The 20472-nt window shown below is 52.6% G+C and overlaps 2 protein-coding genes across 4 annotated transcripts in view; both read right to left on the bottom strand.

Annotated features, from left to right (window-relative positions):
* LOC309807976 (BCL-6 corepressor-like) lies at positions 1 to 18454 on the bottom strand (the record flags this gene model as incomplete). The annotated part of the gene is given in 14 exon segments (XM_082627986.1): positions 1 to 427; positions 1790 to 1946; positions 2111 to 2188; positions 2632 to 2777; positions 3930 to 4096; positions 8978 to 9211; positions 9215 to 9232; positions 9563 to 9744; positions 10326 to 10505; positions 10508 to 10552; positions 10989 to 11234; positions 16599 to 16785; positions 17257 to 17310; positions 17972 to 18454. Coding segments are annotated over 14 exon segments (2469 nt in total), but the record flags the coding sequence as incomplete, so codon positions are not given.
* The window catches only part of LOC309807091 (interferon regulatory factor 6-like), a 10557-nt gene continuing 8463 nt past the window's right edge, over positions 18379 to 20472 (bottom strand). For all 3 annotated transcript variants that reach the window (XM_082626321.1, XM_082626323.1, XM_082626322.1), the window contains one exon: positions 18379 to 20028. In XM_082626321.1, the coding sequence (XP_082482447.1) occupies positions 19856 to 20028 (173 nt within the window). In that variant the 3' untranslated portion in view covers positions 18379 to 19855. The remainder of the gene's footprint in view (positions 20029 to 20472) is intronic.

Consider the following 20472-nt stretch of genomic DNA (forward strand, 5'->3'; position numbering starts at 1 on the left):
AAAAACATGTTTTGAAGTCCTTCCAACTGGAGTCGTGTCTCATAGTGTCCTTTCTTTACAGAAATAGTCGTATTAGGACACATATGCACAAGGATTAACACCATGACACACTGTACACGGCGGGCCCCGGCGAGCTCACCAGTCGTCGTCTGAGTCCAGGTCTCTGGGGAGGATCCACTCCACGGATGAGCCCAGCAGAGTCTGAAGCTCGTTCGTGAACTCCACCAGATCTAAGAGCTCCTTACTTTCTGGATTAAAGGACTCTAGGTCCTTGGGGCAAGAGAATAAGAGACTTGCTGACACTTGCCGGTAGATCTCGGCCTCCGCGATGGTGACAATTTCCACATTTGGGAAATTGCAGCGGAATATGCAGGAGGACATTTGCAGTTTCTTGAGCAGGTCTGAGAGCAACAGCCAGTTATGAGGCCTACACCAGAGAAAGGACAGTGGTTTGAGTTTCCGGCAAAATTAGAGGCGCTCCCAACTATGAACTACCCGTCTCCTGGCGGTGAAAGGGCCTGCTACTTCCACTTTGATTACCCCACCCCCACCCCACTTCTCACTGTCCTTAGAAGATCTACTTCTTCTTTTTTTTTTTTTAATTTTATTTATTTATTTATTTTTGGCTGCGTTGGGCCTGTTGCTGCGCACGGGCTTAGTTGCTCCGTGGCATGTGGGATCTTCCCCGACCAGGGCTCGAACCTGTGTCCCCTGCACTGGCAGGCGGATTCTTAACCACTGTGCCACCAGGGAAGCCCGGAAGATCTACTTCTAGCGGGGGAACTCTGGACTCATGTGCATGTGTTAAGAGACCACCTAGGGCGGATCAGCCAACTTAGACAAAAGCAGGAGCAGCGCCCCTGAACGAGCCTCGTTGCAGGCCACCCCAGTGCTGCCTTGGCTCTGGCCACAACTCAGGTCACCCCTCTCCAAGTAAGTGTACCCCGTTCTAGTCACTGGGGAAAACCAGTCTGTATGCCAACCCAATGGAGATGGCAAACACCTCTTTGACCTCTCCTCTCCTCCGGCCCTCACGGAGAGAGCATGAGAAACACTCGAGGTCACCTGGCTTTCCTTTCCTTTCCCACACCTCCAAGCCGCCCCTCACTGCTGCCGGGAGTGAGGCTTTTTCGAGAAGGGAGGTGGTAAAATCCTTCCTGATACCCTGCCATGCTTTATGATCTCTATCCCAAATAGAATGTCACCACAAAGGCAGACACGTTCCCAGCCTCAGAGTCCAAGGGGGATGCTACTCCTTAAGCACCAGGGTCAACACACAGCAGAGAAAGGTCTCCTGATGTGTTCACTCCGAAGGGTTGGTCATGGGGCACAGTGGCCCGACCGTGGGGACAAGACTCGATCTAAGCAAATCTGAAGACACATAAGATCCCAGGTGCCACATACGGCTTTCTCTAATCTTATACGAGAAGAGGGTACACATCAGTATCGTCCCGTGGACCTCACGCGCCTTGGAAGGCCCCTATGGTAGCCGTTTGGGGAGGATCCCTTCCCCAAGAGTTTACTGAAACTGTGCAATTGCAGTCGCTGACTCCCGTGTCCTTTGGGCTCTAGGGGTGTGTTCCAATGAGGGCAGTTGGCTGGGGAACCCTCCCACACCCCAAACTTTTCTGGAAAAGTTCCACTGCATTATGTGAGGTCGGTGGACACTTGGTGAGGAATTCACTCACCCCCCAACCCAGCCACCCTCATCTGCTGAAGGGGATTTCTAACTCCTGCCACCCCACAGAGCAGCTGGGCTGGCTCTCGACCACACGCTGGCCACGCTCACCCCTGAGCGACGGACACCTGGACGTTATAACACGGCAAAAGGGGGTCTTCGGAAAATTCAGATTCCAATAGGTCACCATAGGCCTCGTTGCTGTCATCCTGGTCCTCCGGTCCTGGGGGATTTGCTAAAACATCGTAACCACTTTCATCATCTGGTTCTAACCGGGGGGGCAAACAAGAGAGAGGTCAGTAAGCTGGAGCAAGATTCCAGCTGTTCGCCAAAAAGGACCCTGGAAAAATTCTTTCCCAAGCAAGTCCTGCTCACAGCACCACCCCCACCCCCACCCCCACAAGCCCAACTGAAACGAACAAGGCTGCTCACCACACACACAGCTGCCAGAGAACTCCGAAGAGCAACCGGGGTTACCGTCGTCAGGAGCCTGCAGGTTATTTAAACAGTCTGCAGAGAGAGGGGGAGAGAGAGAGAGAGAAACAGAAACAAGGACAAGATAACGCCTGCTGGTAAGAGGCAAATGCTGCTGGAGTTCGGGAACATCTCACGCTGGGGCTGGTGTCACCTCCTGATAAGTCCCACTGCACATGCCTCCAGGTATCTGACTGAAACCTCCCCACGCGTCCACCCGCCTTCCTGAGGGACTGCCCGCCTCACCGCCCCAGCCTGCCAAACAAAAGCTAGCCTGGCTAGCTAAGAGTTTTCCAGCCCCCCACCTTGCAAAACTCAAAGTATGTATCTCTTCTTTGACAGACTAACGTTGGGCCGCTTTTCCCAGTAAAGGGTCACTTAGAGTAAACGGGGGGTGGGGGTAGGGGGAACCCAGGTGAAAGGCTGTGAAGTCACCGTCTAGATGCTTGAACAAGACCGTGTCTTGACCTCTGCCATACCTGTTAAGAACTTCTCCAGAAGTTCGCTGTGGCTCACTTTCTTGATGGTTCTACCTGAGTACGTAGCCAGGGTAGGATCAGCACCGTAGGAGAGGAGCAAGCGGACAATTTCGAGATGATCATTCTTGACAGCATCGTGGAGAGGCCTAGGAGAGGTGCGGGGGATTACACCTGTGCACGAGACGCTTGCTTCTAAGGACACGGGGCAAAATCGAGCGTGTGTGGCCAAGGCTCGTAGGCGCGCTATTTCACTGAGGAGGTGAGTTTACGGTCGCTGCGACAAATTACTCTGTTATTTCAACACATAACCCTTTACGGGACAGGTGAAGGGACCATCTCAGGCCTAATTCTTCAATGCAAATCTCTCTTAATGCATGGCCCAAGGAGGAACTCAGACAACGATGAAAACGTTTCCAATGAACTTAAATAGTGACAGACTGTAAGAAGGTAACATACGGCGGGGTGGGGGGAAGAACCCCAGCATCAAGGAAGCAGATACGAGAAGCCATTGTTACACCATTACAAACAAAACCCAAAAAGTGCAGTTTGTAAAAGAAACTAGGGGCAAAGTGGAACCTCTCCTGAAACCAACTTGGAGATGAGTGATCAACCCTCTCGCCCAGAAGCAGTCGACAGGCAGGGCGAGTTCTCAGGAGGATACAGAGTCCTCCTGCCCGTGTCCGCTGGGGTCAGGAACACTGTCCGCAGTCCCATCCAGAAAGGATGCTATTTGGAAACCACGAACCACCAAATACCTTACGGTTTTGCTCATTTTATGACTGTCAGGAAAGCCCCAGTGCCCTGCCTCGTGGTGGCATCCCAGGTACAACCGGGAAGATGCTTGGGCTGACTCAGACCTGGGCCTCTGGCCAATAAACCGAGGTCAAGGACAGAGTGGGGGCCAGGCCCGGGGATGTGGGTGGACACGGCAGGTCCTATCAAGCCAGTTGCCACTGGACCTGTCTGTACTCCTGCAACTTTCAACTCACATATATGTTCAAGATTGAGATTCAACAGACGCTGGTGAAGAGTCCAGGGTCTTAAAAGAGAACACCCCTGATTATTCATGCAGGCTCAACATTTTCAGGGACTTCTGTCCATAAGAGCGTCACAGACTTTTAAAGTTCTATGTAAATTTGCCAGAAAGATCTGTCCGGTTCCATTCTAGAGGACTCCGCCATCAGTGTGCTTACATGGCACTCACTCTCCATCTTTCCTTCTGGGGTTCCCCGCACACCCTGAGAACCACTGCCTATGCCCCAGCAGGGCCAGGCCAAGAGCGCAAGACCGCCACTGACCCGGTTCCATCCTGGGCACTGCAGTTGACATCGGCGCCATATTCAAGGAGGTGTCGTACGATGTTGAGCCAACCTCTTGCACAAGCCTCGTGCAGGGCACAGTAACCCGCGTTGTCGCAGTGGTTCACATCACAAATCTTGTTCTCCAGGCAGTACAAGACCACTTCCTACGGGGAGAGGAGAGGAGAGGAGAGGAGATACCATCAGACCACCATACAGTGAACCTTGTAAGGGTGACCTCCCCATAGCTTGGCGGTGCCCACTTTCAAAGGCATACATCCTTGGGGCCAAAAGCCCACCATGGCGCGGGCAGGCGGCAGGCATCCTGCTGGGGGGCGAGAGTGCGTGACAAGGGCTTGGAGATGCAGACAGTGTTGTCTAAGGCTCTGCTGCACCAGTGGCCTGGCCACGGACAAGTTACCCTTGAACTTCTCCAAGCTTCCACAGGGCTGCTGAGAGGACGCATTCGGATAACGATGAGAGCCCTCAGCCCAGGGGCCGACGTGACCAGTACAGAGGTGTCACGGCTGCTAACATCTTAGATGACACATTGCCAAGCACAGACCATTCTCACTTGATGGGTCTGTTCGGTCAGTGGCAGTGGACGATAACACAAGTTTAGATCAAAGTATGGATGACCAACACTTAAAGAGAGCTTAAATCAGCCAGAGAACATTCCCCAGCTTAGAGAAGCAGGGACATGCAGGTCAGCTACATCCTCGCGCCCCTTGTTAAGACCCCAAATCAGAACCTGGGCCTCAGATGCTCTTGTCTGTACGTTAAGTAGAGTTAAAGAGAAGCTCTCTCCCTCCATTCTCGAGGAATGACCCAAAATGCCTCCAATAACCCCACCCTCTATTTTGCCTCACTCCACCCTCTCGGGGCAGAATCAGTCTTAATATTCTCATATTTACTCAAGTTAATGACAGGAACCTGATACACCACAGGCTGCAACCTCCACATTTCAAGAATCAAATAAAACGTTCACAACCCACCCCCCCCAGAGATGTTCTGTGTCAACACTGTGCATTAGAATCACTGTTATTAACCTTATTTCTTTGGCTTGTTAAAATATTAATATGAACCACTCCCAGTAAGCAGAGCAGGAATTTATTCAATGTTTTATTACCTTAAGAACGTTTTCAGACACGTCGAAAGCGTTTGCCACCAGAAAACACGTTATACTGTTTATACTGGGTAAGTTGTGCCCAGCAGAGAGCTGTCAGGTTCTGAGAGCTGGGAGTAGGCAGAACATGCATGTGGCCCAACACATGGTCTGCTGGTAAGGGGGGATGGGATGGGGTCAGAACAGGCCTCCTTGTGACATCTCTCAGGTAACTCATCTGTTAAACCTAAAACGGGGGTCATTCTAGCCGCCCATAAGTGCGAGATGGGTTCTGTAAAACCTTTTATGCCCTTTGGAGGACACGCCAATCAAAGGTGACCACTCACTTGGGAGAGAACTAGAATGTTCCATTTGCTTACCACGTGAACCCAATGGGGCATGCTGGTAAACCTGGCCATCAGTGCCCTGTTACTTCAGGTCACTGCAGCAGCTCCCTTCCAAAACAAGAGGAGGAAGACAAAAGGCACGCCCACGAATGCGTTTCTCCGTTTACATCCCAACCTGCCAGAAAGCCCACAATCCTCTGGGCTCCCAGGCCACCTGCCCCGAGCCCTGGTATCCAGGATACCGCATGAAGCTGCTGCGCTTTTAGCAGGCCCTCACTAGCCAGACTTGAGTGGACGGCTGCAAGCTAATGAGTTGTGTGCCCCAGCCAGGGAGAGGCCCTGTCACGTGGCTCTGGGATCATGTCTGAAGGCCACCAACTGCTGTGCACACATCAATTTACTCAACCCAGGGTTTATTTGCTGTGACAATCATGGCCTTCGCCTGGAAACCTTCATCACTACTAGGGCAGATTCAAGGGTACCTAGAAATGAAAGGCCGTCCAAGCTGGTGGGTAAGTCAACTCTCTTCTCCTGGAAGATGGCAGCAAAGGCAGCAGTAGCCCCACGGCCAGGTCAGACTTTTTGCCACGGGCTGTCCTAACTCAACCACGTTGATCCCACTGTTTACACAGTGGTTCCCATTCCCCCAGATGAGGACGTCTTCTGTCACCCACAGGAACCCAGGAGATAGCAGGAAAGGAAGGTAGTACTATCCTCATTCAACACTTGGAAACTGAGGCCCAGAGATATTAAACCCCAAGTTCAATTAACATGAAGTACTAGACCTATAACTCAGGTCTTTGGTACCTGGTCAGCTGGGAAGATTCAAAAGGCCCAAGAGGGCCCCAGTTAGAGGGATGCAATCCAGCTGTGACGAGCATCCCACAGGCCTTCTCTGTTGGGGGTCAAGTGGGCTAACTACACTCTCCTAGCTAGGAGGGTGATGGCCTCTAAATGGATGGCAACCATCGCCACCGACACTTTCTCTAACTGAAAGGTGAAGAGGCGGGGCGAGTCTGTCCACGCAACACATTCCTTGGTTTATTTTCTCCGCTAGAAATAAACGGGACTGTCTGAAGGGCAGCCCAGCCATTCCCGAGCAAAGTCAAACTGCTTTTGTCGGACAGCTCTCTGTTCAGCGGCTATAAGCCGAATGCCATTACCCGCAAAATGTAACCATAAAGGCCATAAGCCCGACGTTGTTAGTTAATTAAATGCCTCATTAACTTTTTAAAAAGCATGACTTATTCAATTCATAGAAAATTTAACCATCACCGCTAAAGGCACAAGCATGTGGTTGCACACTGGCGTTTTAGCCTAAGAAATAGAAGCCTTTTTCCCAGGAGGGAAAGGTTTGAGGTCTTTGGCCACGCAAGTGATCTATTTAACGCGGATCTGAAGCCAGAGTGTGTTTCTAAACTTCCAGAACCACATTATAATGACATAAAGCTCAGACAGCCTTTGTACTGCACATGGTATCTTTGGCTAAGCAGAAGAAAATAACCAAGAATGCTAAAGACAAAACTTCAGGAAAACCCTCCCAAACCACACCCTTATCTGCTTAAGCAAACTGTCCTTCAATTTTAAAAGGTTGAAGCTGCCACATCTCCCAACTGGGCCATCATCCCAACATTTAAAATTCTGCCCAGAGAAATCCCAGAAAGTTGGATTCAAAGTTGAAAGCGTTCATCTACTTGTCACAATGTTCAGCATCAACACTGGTGATCTGTGGAATCTACATATTGAAATTTACATTTGAAGAAAAAAACAAATCCCACCGTAAACATTCCCAAGGCTTCCTGTGCAATCAAAGGCCAGGTAGCCTAAAAAAGTATGGATCAAGTGCCCCTTGGTCCAGGCCTCAGAGCCACCAAACCAAAATGGAAACTGTCTTAGAGGACCAACGAGGGTCTTTTGACGTCTCTGGTCCCAAAGGGAGGCTGCTGGAAATGATGCCAAGTTCACAGGTGGGGCTCGGAGCCCCGCCCTCCACGGCGGGTGCAGCAGCACCCCGCCACCCCCATCTCCAGCATTTGCTGGAAGCGGGAGTCTACTTTCTCAACCCTAGCCCAAAAGTTGGGGTTAGGGGTCTCCCCCCCACCTCCAGCGTTTGCTGGAAGCAAGGAGACTATTTTCTCAACCACGGGGGGTCTAGCTCAACACTATGTGCAACATCTGCTCTGTCCTCCTAGGCGCCCGCTCTCAGCTCTTGGGAAACCAACTGGGTGCTCCTTGGACTTCACCTGCAAGTAACTGCGCTAACTACCACAAAGTGCTCTCTAGCTAATGGAGAGGTCTCCAAGAGACGTGTAGATATACACAAGAGCACATTCAACCCACAACAACAACAAAACACCCCCAAACTAAGCATAGCCCTAGTGCTTCCAACTTCCCACCCACAGTCAGGCCTTAGGGCCAAGGCAGGCACACTTCCAAGGGCTCACGGCACTATGGACCGGGGTGGGGGGACACGACGGGAGACGGGGGACAGGGGCACAGAGCTGGCTGAGGGTGTGGGCGCCAGGGCTCCGGGCCAGCCTGGGTCCTGCCACCCCAGTGCTCAGCCACACCTCCACGCTCAGCCTGCTGAACCGCGTTTTACTGTCACCATTCAACTCCCAGAGGGCTGATGCCAGCACAGAAAAATGCCTTTGCCCTGTGGGCTATTGCATCACAATTGCTACTGACAAGTATGGTGGGGGAACTGCACAGGGCATGGAGAGGCATCTGTCTCACAGAGGTTTTGAACTGTAAAAAGGGCAATTCCAGTGTGAGCCAGTCTTGCTGAGGAGCGTGGTGGGCTGTGGAGCACTGCTGGATTGCTACCTGTACGGGGATCAGCTAACCCCTCTGAGGCTCAGTTTCCTCATCCGAGAGTGGGCTAGTACTCGTTACTCCCAAGTGAAGAGGTTAAAAGGGTGAAAGGAGTTACTACAGATCCCACGGGCTTAGGCAGATATCAGCTCTCTTTCTATGTTGCTCTAGCAATAGAGGCTGTCACTGTCATCAGCCGTGCTGGGTTGGGATACAGCAGTGTGGACAGGGAGTTCTGTGCAAGGCTCAACCCCTGCTCCCCGCCCATCAGCCCTCGGCTCCCGTGCCCTCTCAGAAAGAGACTGCTCAGGTCTGCCCCACTCCCACCCCTACTCTGCACAGACACTTCCCACCCGCTACCCCACAGGGGCATCACTCTGCCCCAAACAGCACAAGTTAGTAGAGCTAATAACTACTCTCCTTCTTGCTATTCAGAATCCAAAAGGCTCATTAAAATTCCCCTGGTCGCCAAGCCCTGGGTTAGGTCAGATTTTGTATCAGAGATAAGTGAGCCGGACTGGCCGAAGCAGCCTACCTGCCTGAACGGGAACGGAACATCAGAGAGGCCTGCCTTTCTTTTCACACCACGACTGAACAAGCCACCAAAGAGCCCGCAGTGTGAGCGGGGCCAACGCAAACACCCTGCTGGAACACCCAGCCCAGCCCGCCACGTGGAGGGGGCTGGGCTCTGAGACCCGCCCCCCATCCCCAGCCAGTGTGTCCCCCACCCAAGGAGCAGCAGCCGGCGGATCCTGATCCGGGGCACCCACAAGGATGCTCACCTCGTAGCCAAGCCGGGAGGCCTGCTGTAGGAGGGTCTCGCCCGCGTTCTTATTGACAATAAGTCTCCGCGCTTCCGGTGGCATCGGGCGGGACTGGGTGGTCTCTGGAGGGGAGCTTGAGCATGTCAGCTGCGAGGCCTGGGAAGCTGGTAACAATTGCTGCAAACGGTCCAAGGGCTTCTGGTCCTGCTTGGCTGGCGAAAGATCATAGTCGGAACTGGGCTCAGGCCGCTTTCAAAATCTCCGGACGGTCACCTATCACGAAACCAGGCAGCGCACACATTTCAGGCTGTCCTTCCAACACCCGCCTGGTTCGCCTCCTCCCTGAGTTACAAACCTGAGTGGAGGAAAGCACTTTTCCTCCTCTCTGTCTGGGGGAGGCGGGGCGCGAGGAAGGGGTTGCATTTTTACTAGCTGGAAACTTCACCACCACCCAGGAGACAGGTCCCCTAGGAAGGGGCAGGGACGTTTTGTGGGGAGGGCTTCAGGAAAAGGAAAGCTTTGTCCCCAGAAGCAGAGAAGTAAGCAGGCGGGATGTGCCTGCACAGGCCCGGGGAGCGGGGGAGAGCCAGGGGCAAGAGGTACCTTGCCATCCGCATTGTCCACGTAGGAGTCCCCTGGCAGCGGCAAGCCCCGCCTGGGCTCCTGAGGGATCAAATGCTTGGTTTTGCACGGTCGCTTCCCGGATGGTTTCTCGCTGTTGTCGGTGTATTTCTGCGGCAGGGGCGAAGGCTGCCAATCCATTTCTCCGTCCGTGCACAGCACATCTGTCAGGGGGAGAAGCAGCGGGCGTTACACAGTTGTAGCCGGTGAGGAAAGAAAAGCCCATTGTTAGCACTGATCGTTGGAGCAGCTTCAGTTTTTAAAGATATACCAATTATGTTTTCAAAGCACTAATATTTTAATCATCCCACATTCAACCGGCAAATAGGCTAACCCACGAAACGCCAAATGGCAAGTCGCTTCAAAGGGCCGCAAGAGAGGGCAGAAGCCAGCCCTTCTTGCGCTCCCGTCCCCACCCGTGGGGGGCCTGGGTGCTCGGGACAGGGCGACTGGGGACAGCCTGAGGCTGGAATGAGGGCACTGACAAGCGCCCGGGGTCACCCAAGACTTCCCTTCCTGCCCAGCCGCGGGCTGGGTGATGAGGAGCAGCCCAGGAAGTCGAGCTCCCGCCTCACTGTCCATTCCATAAGGAAGTGTGCAGGCTGAAAGGACCTCATGAAGAAAACTCCCCGCTCGCCACACGCTACTCTTGTCAACTTGGATGGCGCTCAGGTCCCCTCCAGGGCCGTTTCCCACAGAGGGCGAGTGATCCACCCTCCAGGAGCGCCCCCCGCCCCGTGCGTACCTTGTTCATTGTCACTGCATTTAAGGGACTCCTCCAACCAGCTGCTGTTGCTTTTGGCCTCTGCCCTTTTCCTGCCAGGTTTCTCTTCGGAGATGCTATTGCCCTGGGGGGTGACCGCAGGCTGAACCGCCTGGGTCACTTCCTTCCTGCCCTGCCGGCCAGGTTTGCTCTCTGCTCCCCCCGTTCTCTAAGGTGCAGCAAGCGGCGCTGCTTTCTGGGATGGAGCCCTGTTAATTCAATGCACACCTCAGGTTGGTCAGCTCACTATAATGTGGCTCTTCTAAGTGGTTAGAGGAACTGTTTGTCATTTCCCTCTCAGGCCAGTCAGCTAATGGAGAAGTAACTACAAATTAATGAAGAAGCCCCCCGGGGCAGGGGTGGGGGTGGGGAACAAACTGTCTTACACATCACTAACAGGGGTGGGGGAGGGGACGGGTGTGGTCACTGTGTTGGCTGGAACTTGTCACCAAGTCTCGGGAGGGGGCCTATTTGCCTTTGGCCACCTTTGGGCTCCAGCCCCTGCACCTGGCTTTGGGGGGGTGGGGGGTGGGGAAGGTGTGAGTGGCTCCCCCCAGGGCTCCAGGGTGGGACTGGAACTTTCCACTGCTCCGCTCCAGGACTTCCGTAGGGTGCCCTGCGGGCCCGAAGCCAAACCAAGCTCACCTTTGGAGACCCGCCTCCGCTTGGCTTTCAGCAGAGAGTCCTCTGGGAGCCCAGTGGTCTCAGTGTGGTTCCTATCGCCAGACACCTTGCGCTTTCTGTTCAGCCGGAGGGTGGGGCTGCATGACGCGTCCGGGGCCGCCTGGTCGGCGGGGGACTCTCTGGGGGGCTCCGTGTCCATGTCCTCAGGAAGATCACTGTCTTCTGGGGCTTCAAAGCGGTCAGGTTTGCTTCCATCATAACACTCCCCTAGGGGAGGGGAGACAACCCGGAAAGGAGGGAACAAAGGTCACCAGGAGCAGGCAGGACCCCCATGCCCAAGGCAATCTGCTACCAACAGACCGCCCCCCTTTGGAGACCAGGGGCCTCACACGCCGGAAGCACAAAACCCTCAGAAAGACGTCCCGAAGGAAGGACAGCTGAACACAACCAGCAAAGAAAGCAGAAAATGAGGCGCGTAGTCCACTCACAATCCATCCTTCAAGGGTCAATGTGAGGCATCTACACCATACGTCTATAGGCATGTGAGATCACTCCCTAACTGCTTAACTCTCCAAGGTGGCTTACTTTTAAAGGGGGGTGAGTGACCTCACAGTAAGATCCAACCAATCAGGGCAGAGCTACAAATGACTATGGAAACAGCTGCTAGTCAACAAAAAAGGCTGATGTCATCAAGAGACCAAATAGCCCCCAACTGCCATCTACACAGACATAGCACCAATGTTCACTTGGGTCAGCAGGGGCGAGGGTGAAGAAAAAGGGTAGGGAAAGAATGCTGGGAGGCTGGGAAGCTGGGGAGACCAAGGCAAGAGGAGCCTGGCAAAGGGAAAGGAAAGGCTTCCTGGTGCACACACAAGGGTCAAGGGCAATTTCAAAGAACTCAACCAGATTGCTACAAGTCCGTCTGTCCTCTTTCCACACCCGTGGGGGGAAAAGCATTTCACTGCCATCGAGGGGCTGCTCCTATTTCCTGTCTAGGAAGAAGGCCCTCAGTGACACCAGTCACCCACCTGGCACGTCTCCACGCCTTCCTTCCCAGGCAACAAGCATCTAAGGACATTTCAAAGACAAGACTCCAACCCCCTTCATGGGGGTGGGGTGGGGGGGGGTGCGGCGGGCAGGGCTGAACTGCTTGCTCCTGCCCCCTCTGCTCAATCTAGCATCCACTTGGGGCTTTTCCTCCAATCAGCCCAGCCTAACATCACTCCTCACTTTTGCTCTAGCCAAAGAAACAGTTCAACTGCTTTGCTAGTCACATTGTTTCTAACACACAAAGAATTCCATAATGATCACTGTGCTGTTAAAGAGTTCCCCGAAGATGACCCTGTGTCCATCACCGGCCGGGGGTGGGGGTGGGTGTATGAGTTTGGTATTTCGTTAACACCTGAGCTAAGCTCCCACAGCCCGTTTTTCTAGATGAAATCATGGACACACCCCTCACATGCTGCTCGCATTTCTCCTCCTCTCCCTAGACCACTTCAAGTATCACTCCCACTTCTGCCCAGCCGGCTGGTCCCCTGATCAGCCTCTCTTGGGGGCATTCCCAGCATTTAATGGCAGCCAGTTGTGGGGATGAACCTCACCCTGGCCTGGGCTAGCCTGACCTGTGTTCTCAATGGTGGAACACACTTAGCTTTTCTCCAAGGGTATCCCAAGGTGGGGCAGATCCCCATCTACTCTTGCCGGAATGGTGGAATCACCCCAACCGCGAGGGTCTCCTGCCCCAAACTCCTGGCCTGTGCTTACGGGTGATGCAGCCCAGGCTACCGCAGGCCCGGTGAAGACGGCGTGCTGCAACTCTCACTCCGGCTGCTCTGTGACCCTCTTAAACACTCGGGCAGGAATGGCGCCACTTTACAACTCGGCCCCCCTCACTTGTAAAGTGGGAATGTTACTGCTAGCCTCCCTCCAGGGGTGGGCTTCATAATCACGGGCCGGGCTCAGCACAGAGAAAGGCTGGAAAAATCCCTTTAACCAAAAGATGCCAAGACTTTCAGACCAGCCTGAATCTCAGGCCTGAAATGTAGGAAATTTTAAGAGGTGAGCCCTGCTGGTTACACCATTGGACTTCTCGGGTCCAATCTGGTCCAATCAGCCTTCCCTAAAAGCTCCGTGGGAGGGCATCCATGGAGGAATGGAAGGGCTACCTTAAGAACCCCCATGTCCAATTTGAAAGTTTCTTTTTCCAAACTAGGTCCATCCACCCTTCCCCCAACCCCGGAGCCTTTTAGGGCAAAGATCTCAATTCCCCTCAGCTAAGGCCCCCCAAGACCTTACGCTAGTGTGACCTTACCCAGGCCACTAATAACCCTGAAGGACACCCACCCCGACTGCCCAAGATGCCCATGGCCACCAGCTATGGGGTAGAGGCTCCGTGTCACTTGGAGCTTCTCAAAGACTGTTCTAACCACGACCCACAGGAGGATGACCCTTGAGGGCAAAGGAGATGGGGAGATAAATAGATACACGGGGATCCTAACCATCAGGCTTTGCCATCATTGCTACTTTTGGCCCTTCTAAAAGTGGGAAGCCATGTGCCCTTGGTCACCCAGTCTAAGCAAGATGTGAACGTGGTCCCTGCAGCATGGTCCTATGACTCACAGCACATATATCCCAAATGCATTATGGTTGTACCATAGCATCACCTCACAGAAGCATCACCACAGCAACATTTACAAGTCACTGTGGCAGCAAAGCACCCTCACCACGGTTGAGCCATGCCCAGTGAGGCCTAAACGAGGTGAGAGGGTTCTGAGTCGCTGGAAGGCTCCCCAGGATTAAAATCCCCTTCTCTGTAGCTTAACTATAGTAGCACCTCCAGTCAGGGCTAACCGTGATCAAAGTTACACCCGCTACACAAGGGGTGCAGGGACCTCTGTTCCAAAGTAGTTTACAAACGTGCAGGTGCTCAGCTGGAAGAGTTCCCTGAGCAAAGAAGTTTCATGAAGCCCCTCGACTGAGGCTTCCTCCAGCTCCTGGCCAGGCACTGCCACTGAGCAGGTCCTAGGCCTGTCCCAGCCAAGTGGTTGGCAAGGGAGATGGTTACTCCAAGTTTGAGAAGGAAGGGACCAATGCCTCCTTGCCCCGCCCCATCTTCAAATGCCACTGAGGGTTCCTAGTGATGAACTTCCAAGTCTGAGGAACCTCCAAACTCATTTGGTGAACTTCCAAAATAAAAATTTCACTCAGCCACCCATGTGATCATAAAGAATAAATGAGTGTCTCGGCCACTGTGTTTTCAAGTTAATTTCTTTTTTAAACAAGCCCCTAGCAACAAGATGCACCCGCACCAGGACAACCAGGGCCACGCAAACAGCACCCACCACCTTGGAAGCTCCTGGTCCCTCCATGGGTAGGGGCTGCCTCAGAAGGGGGAAGGCATCTTGAAGGCATCCTGGACCCTCTCTGGGACCCCTGCCCGCCCCAAATCCCCGCCCCAGCTCCCATGTGCTCACAGCTCGGCTCTCGGCCACACCGACACCCATGAGAAGGACCTGAGCCCGTATCAGCTCAAGACATGATGGCCCAAGAACAAGAAGGCCCGTTCATATCCAGCTGAATGGAATGAACACCTGCTGTGCCTTGGATGTGGAGGCCGTGGTAAGAACAGTGGCCCCTTCAGGTGACCTTTCCTGACCAGCTAGTTACAAACCCCACGTCTCTACAAGACAGAGGGTGGGTGGGGAACCCACCTCCATTGCCCCAATCTTTCAAACGGAGCCCCTCACCTTCCCCAACCCTTCTCCTGCCCTCCCATGGTGGCCATTCATGGCTCACTGGGCCATGTCCCGGGTGCTCCAGGAAGAGACCCGTCGGTCGGTCTGAGATTGGAGGCAGGCGGTGGGGGGAGGGGGCTTTCGGAATCATCTGGGGCTCAGGCCCTGCTCCCCATCAGCCACACCGAGTTCTCGTCTCCAAGCTCAGCAGGAAAGACTGGGAAGGACGCACACAAACGTCTCTGGGAAGAAGGGCGGGTGAGGCCACTGAGACATGAAGGGCAGCGGCCACCCTGGGTTTGGCCACGTTGCTGGAGAAAAGGGCGAGAAGACTCGAGGCCGGTTAACTGCCCGCTCCCTTCCTCCAGCCTCCCTCACCGTCCACCCAGAACAGGCAGGTCCCCTCCTCAGAAAAGTGCATCCCCGTGAACTTGGCCTTGCCCACTTTTACCACGTCTCTCTGAGAAACTTCCCCAAGAGCTGAGTTATGAGGCCACTCAGGAGAGTAAGGGCTGCGTGTCAGCTGTGAGCACAGGCAAGGAGGGAGGCCTTCTTGCTGCTTCACTCCAGGGTGGCCTGGACCCTCCGTTTTTCATTCCAATCCCGAGGGGGAGGAGCTCGGAATCGTCTACTCCAGGCACATCAAGAGCCCCATCCCTCGGGTAAGGCCGCCACTGACTAGCCCCAGAAATCCCCTTCTACGGGAGCCACGTAGGACAAACCGGTCCCGGTGTGGCTTACCCAGAACCCTGGCCACAGGCCTTTGTCTGACCCCAAAGATGAGCTGGGGCAGGGCAGTGCTCCAAGCAGCACAGAGAAGCACACGCTGCTGCTGACCACAATTTTCCCGAACTGCATCAGGCACCCACGACCTAAGCATGCGGGCGAACGCCGACCCTACGACTGGGTCCAAGGGCCTGGGCCTCCCAAACGTGCCCACCACCCCCAACTGTCCCGTCTCAGGAGGATTTCACGCCCACCCTGTCCTCGACGTTCACCTAGGTGCCCTCACTCACCATCACCGGTGAGGTTTCTGGGGTCCGGAGCAGGCTGCAGGCCACAGGCCACAGGCCACAAGCATGCACACTGAAGAAAGCGGGAGAAAGACCTCCACTTGCTGCCAACACATCTCATTAGCCCAGGAAGTCTCGAGGGCAAAGCCCGAAGTCAACCCCAGTGGGGGAGCAGCTGATGGGACCGCAGAGTGTGACTCGAGGCAAACACTAGCTTTCTCTCCAATTTGGCCTCCAAAACATAATACACCCCGTCTGGTAGGAAGAACGCCCTCGTTGATCCCACGCCCTTGGAGCGTGCTGTCAACTCCTAATGACTGCAAACAAGCCTGCCACAGAAAATAATTATGCTCATCTTTCTGGTGCCTTCATCAGCCCTCATCTCATTTGAACGAAACCTCTGCCTTTGGAGGGAGAATCCGAGTACTCTCCACTCCCTCCCATAGGAGACTGTCACTCTGGAGGGTCTGGCTCTGGCTGCAAGTGTCATTCCACTGCTACCAAAAACCCGTATCCGTACCTGCTACAAAACAGAACACATACCTGCTATGCTGGAGGTCTTGCACCGCCATTCCTCTGCTCTACTGTATCAGACTATTACTAACTACAGGACTAGCATTGCTCCGGAAAAAGGAGATGCGTGCCAGGAAACAACATTTCATAGGTGCTTCACTCCTGGATGCCGCAACGCTCAAAAGGACAACCAGCCTTGCAATCCACAGCTGGGAAGGGTGGCCAGAGCAGCCCGTTCTCCGAACAGCCAGCACCCAGACGCTGGGCCGTCGGAAGCGTATTGTTTCCTCTCACCTCCCTCGGCACTGGGGGAGGAACCGCCCCGTTCCCACCGACGTGGTACCACACGCGAGCCGCCTGGGTTCACTTACATCTCTCACTGTCGTTCTGGTCGGCAATGGCCTCCTCCAGGGCGACCGACTTTGGCTTTTTGTCCTGACTTCCTTTCAGCCTTTCCCAGTCAGCGGGGCTGAATTTGCGCACCTCGGAGTCTTTGGTCGTCGGGTGGCCACCTTCTCGCTCTTTCATCTCCAACTCTGAGAAGCGCATCACTGCACGCTACAAAGAGAACGGAGATGGAAAAAAGACACACCTTACCACCAAAGCTATTTCACTGCCCTTACCTTAAAGGAAAGTATCTGCAAAGAAAAGTTTGCCCAAAACCAACCACAATTTATGATACAACTGAGATATTTTAAAATTGAACGATAAAAACGTAAGAGTGTCTATGTGTAACTAGTCACACACTCTTTATTCGTAAAGCCCTATGTATGTAGAGATATATGTGGTGTGTATGTATAGCCATACATACACTGTGGCATACAGACAGACATTCTCTTTCGAAGGTAAATAAAACAAAACAAAAATACAACGCAAAGAAAGCGAAACAAAAACACAACAGAAAAGAAAACAAATGCACAATGAATAAAGACGACCATGGCCCACAAACTTCCCTTTGTATATTTGGAAATGAAATTTAACTCAAAAGGTTTATGGAAGATTCTAGTAATAAAAATTTGAAGAACTGACCTCACAGTAAGCAGCGGGTAGACATAAAATACTGTCCTCTTGTAATCCTTCCATCTATGTAATTAAAATGGGCACTCAATGGATCATTTAGATAACTTCATCCATTTTTATAAGCATGAACCAATTTTTTTCTTAACATTGCAAAACAATTTGGCTTTATTTGTCTTTTAATTAAAAGTAAAATACCTTAAGGAAATTCCTATACAACATCTATCATTCACTAGCAAGTTAAATACATACTCTATCCCTTTAAGCAAGGTTTGTGTTTTTGGTTTTTTTTGTTTGTTTGTTTTTTTGGTGGAAAAACAAAATTGCACGAATCTCACAGACATGCGGCCGCTACACACCTCCACCAAGTATCACGTGAGGCATTCTGAGCAGCGCTTTTAGGTATATTTGTTAACGTACAGTAACGGCAGAGAAATCAAAGCGACTGATAGGTAAACGTCACGCAGTCTTTTAGACATCCTTCGCAATAATTAAAACTTCCGTTATCAGCATTCGAGTGGAGTTCGCTTAAAATCTACAGAATAACTTCAAGTATCCACTTACGTCCCCTTACTGGACACATTTCAAACATTTAAATTATCCTAAGCTTCATTAACCAAATCAGCCCGGTGTCCTGCCCTATCATACCCCCGGCCCCCTCCTCTTCACACATTAAAAAAACCTGACAACTGGTCAGGCTCCTGAAATTCGGGTGAGGGGGGCTCACCTGCAATGCCCGCTGCTCCCGGCCGAGCTGACTGGAGTCTGCGTACAGTCCGGTAGCGACACACTTGAACCGGGCACCCACGTAACCAGCGGAGTTTGCGATTCTCTTTGCCAGCTTAGATGGCTTTGGTTTCAGAACTTTGCCATCGGTTGATCCTGCCTCGTCAGCTCCGTCTTTGGTGTAGGTGGGGGTGACGTCCACACTCGGTGGGGCACTGCCCACGCAAAATGGTTTGGGATCCTCTTGGGTTTTCCCGAAAGTGACCGCAGAGCCGTCGCTCCCCAGGGTCGGCTCCAGGAATGGAGTCGAGACCGGCGTCGCCAGGTTCTCCTTGTTGGTTACCGCTGGAACATTCTCCTTGCTTAAGCCGGAAACTGGCTGGCCCGGAGCCTGTTTGAAAGTATAGGCTTCGTGGAAGTCACTGATGCGCCCCAACTCCTCTCTCAGGGCAATGAAATCCCGCTGTGGCTGTAGGGCCACATTTTACTTTTTTATTTTTAATATATGTTCACATGTTTCCATAAAGGATCCAAGGTGCCCCATAACGTAAGGACACACAATATTAGCTTTAAAAAAACATGAAAAAAAAAAAAAAAGGTAAATCATGATCCTGGAAATGGGTTGTATCCTTTTAAGGGGTGAGAATAACAGAATGAGTGAGCCAAAGATTTGGGAAAGGATCTCACATTTCCAAATGTCCAAATCTTAAAATTGCACCAAGTGGGAATGTAGCTGTGGCAGTATTAACCTGAGAGAGCTCTATGATCGTTGTCTTGACTCATCACTTGCTTGCAAGGTTATAAATGACAGGGTAAGTGAAGGAGGGCAAGTAGACAGATAAGAGTCATTTCCTCATTCTCAAAAGAAGGGGCATCACCTAGGGAAGGGGACTCCAAAATCCTACAGGAATCCTCTGGATATACTAAATTTTCTAGGTGGCAAAAGTATCTCATTTGACCCTAGCAGCCAGATGGAACTTAGAAAAGTAGTGAAAAGCTACTCAACTGAATGCACGTCATATGACTACGAGCACGTCAGTGAAAAGTTCAAGGGAAGATGCTGTGGAAGAGCAGTTCACCTTGTGCTTGAGCGTCCTCAGAACGTGCAATGGGAGGTGCAGTACCTGCTCTGTCTCACAGGGACCCTCCAACCTCTAAACGCATCTTTCCTGGGAAGCTGAATTCAAAAAGTCAATTTAAAAACAAGATAGGGCTTCCCTGGTGGCGCAGTGGTTGAGAGTCCGCCTGCCGATGCAGGGGACACGGGTTCGTGCCCCGGTCCGGGAAGATCCCACATGCCGCGGAGCGGCTGGGCCCGTGAGCCATGGCCGCTGAGCCTGCACGTCCAGAGCCTGTGCTCCGCAATGGGAGAGGCCACAACAGTGAGAGGCCCGCGTACCACAAAAAATTAATTAATTAATTAATTAATTTAAAAAAGATAAAAGTCTCTAGTAGAGAAATTGTATCAGAGCCTAGTATTAAGAGCTGTAGAGCCACAAGTTTCCCATGATACCGCCTTAGCAGAGGCTGTTAAGGCAGTGACAGAAAATTTGTACCGAGGGAAATAGCAGAAGAGTTTGCCTACAATTCACGAAAAGGATCCCTGCACTTGGCCTGAAGGAAATCAGCAAAATTTGTAACAGCTTGTGTATTTGTATGCGGGATTGAGAATGAATTTCATTTTTTAATTTCTCTGAATTATCACATAAGATTCAGAAGATGCTCTCTCTGCCTAGAAGCCACCCCACTGGGATAACTATGCCTACGGAGTTCCTTTGCCTATGACTCCTACTTGCTAACAGACTGGCAGCCTGGCCCCAGGGCCTGGTCGCTGCTCCCAGTGCAATGGTGGATATGGTGTCAACGGTTGCAAAATCAAAGCCCCTTACATCCTCTCCATGCCTCGGTCCCACCCCCCACCCCACTCACCATTGATGTTCAGCAAGGGGAAGGCGTCCTGGATGGGAACGTGGTGCTGTGACTGGTCCAGCTCATCTTCCTCATCTTCTTCATCCACATCATTATCTTTCTCATCCCAAGGAGCAGATCCAGTGGATCCTACCCGAGAAACACACACACACACACACAAAGGTCAAAAGTGAGGCGCTCACGTTGCACTGTCATCCCTGCAGCTGACCCACTGTTCAAGCTAGGCACTGCCAGCACAGAGGTTCCTTGGGTTCAGTGTGCACCCTCAATGCCAAAGAGTGGGAACCAAGGGTGTTCACCCCACTCCCAGCTCCTCCTACGGAGCCCCAGTGCAAGCTCTCATCCCCTCCCCTATCCAGGAGCTGCAGACCCTGCTCCCTTCTCCTAGAAATCTTTTAATTCCTACTCTAAACCCCTTTCCACGCATTCGCATCCCTTCTAAGGGCCCAAGGAGCACAGCTTCTCTCCTTTATAAGCTTACTGTGAAGACAGACCCTTCCCTCATGGCAGAGCCTCACTAGATGCACTGGAGGTCAAGTCTAAATTATCTGGCTCTTAGTCGGAACTGGCTCA

This window comes from Mesoplodon mirus, assembly GCF_964341445.2.
Source record: "Mesoplodon mirus genome assembly, chromosome: 7".
Taxonomy (NCBI): domain Eukaryota; kingdom Metazoa; phylum Chordata; class Mammalia; order Artiodactyla; family Ziphiidae; genus Mesoplodon; species Mesoplodon mirus.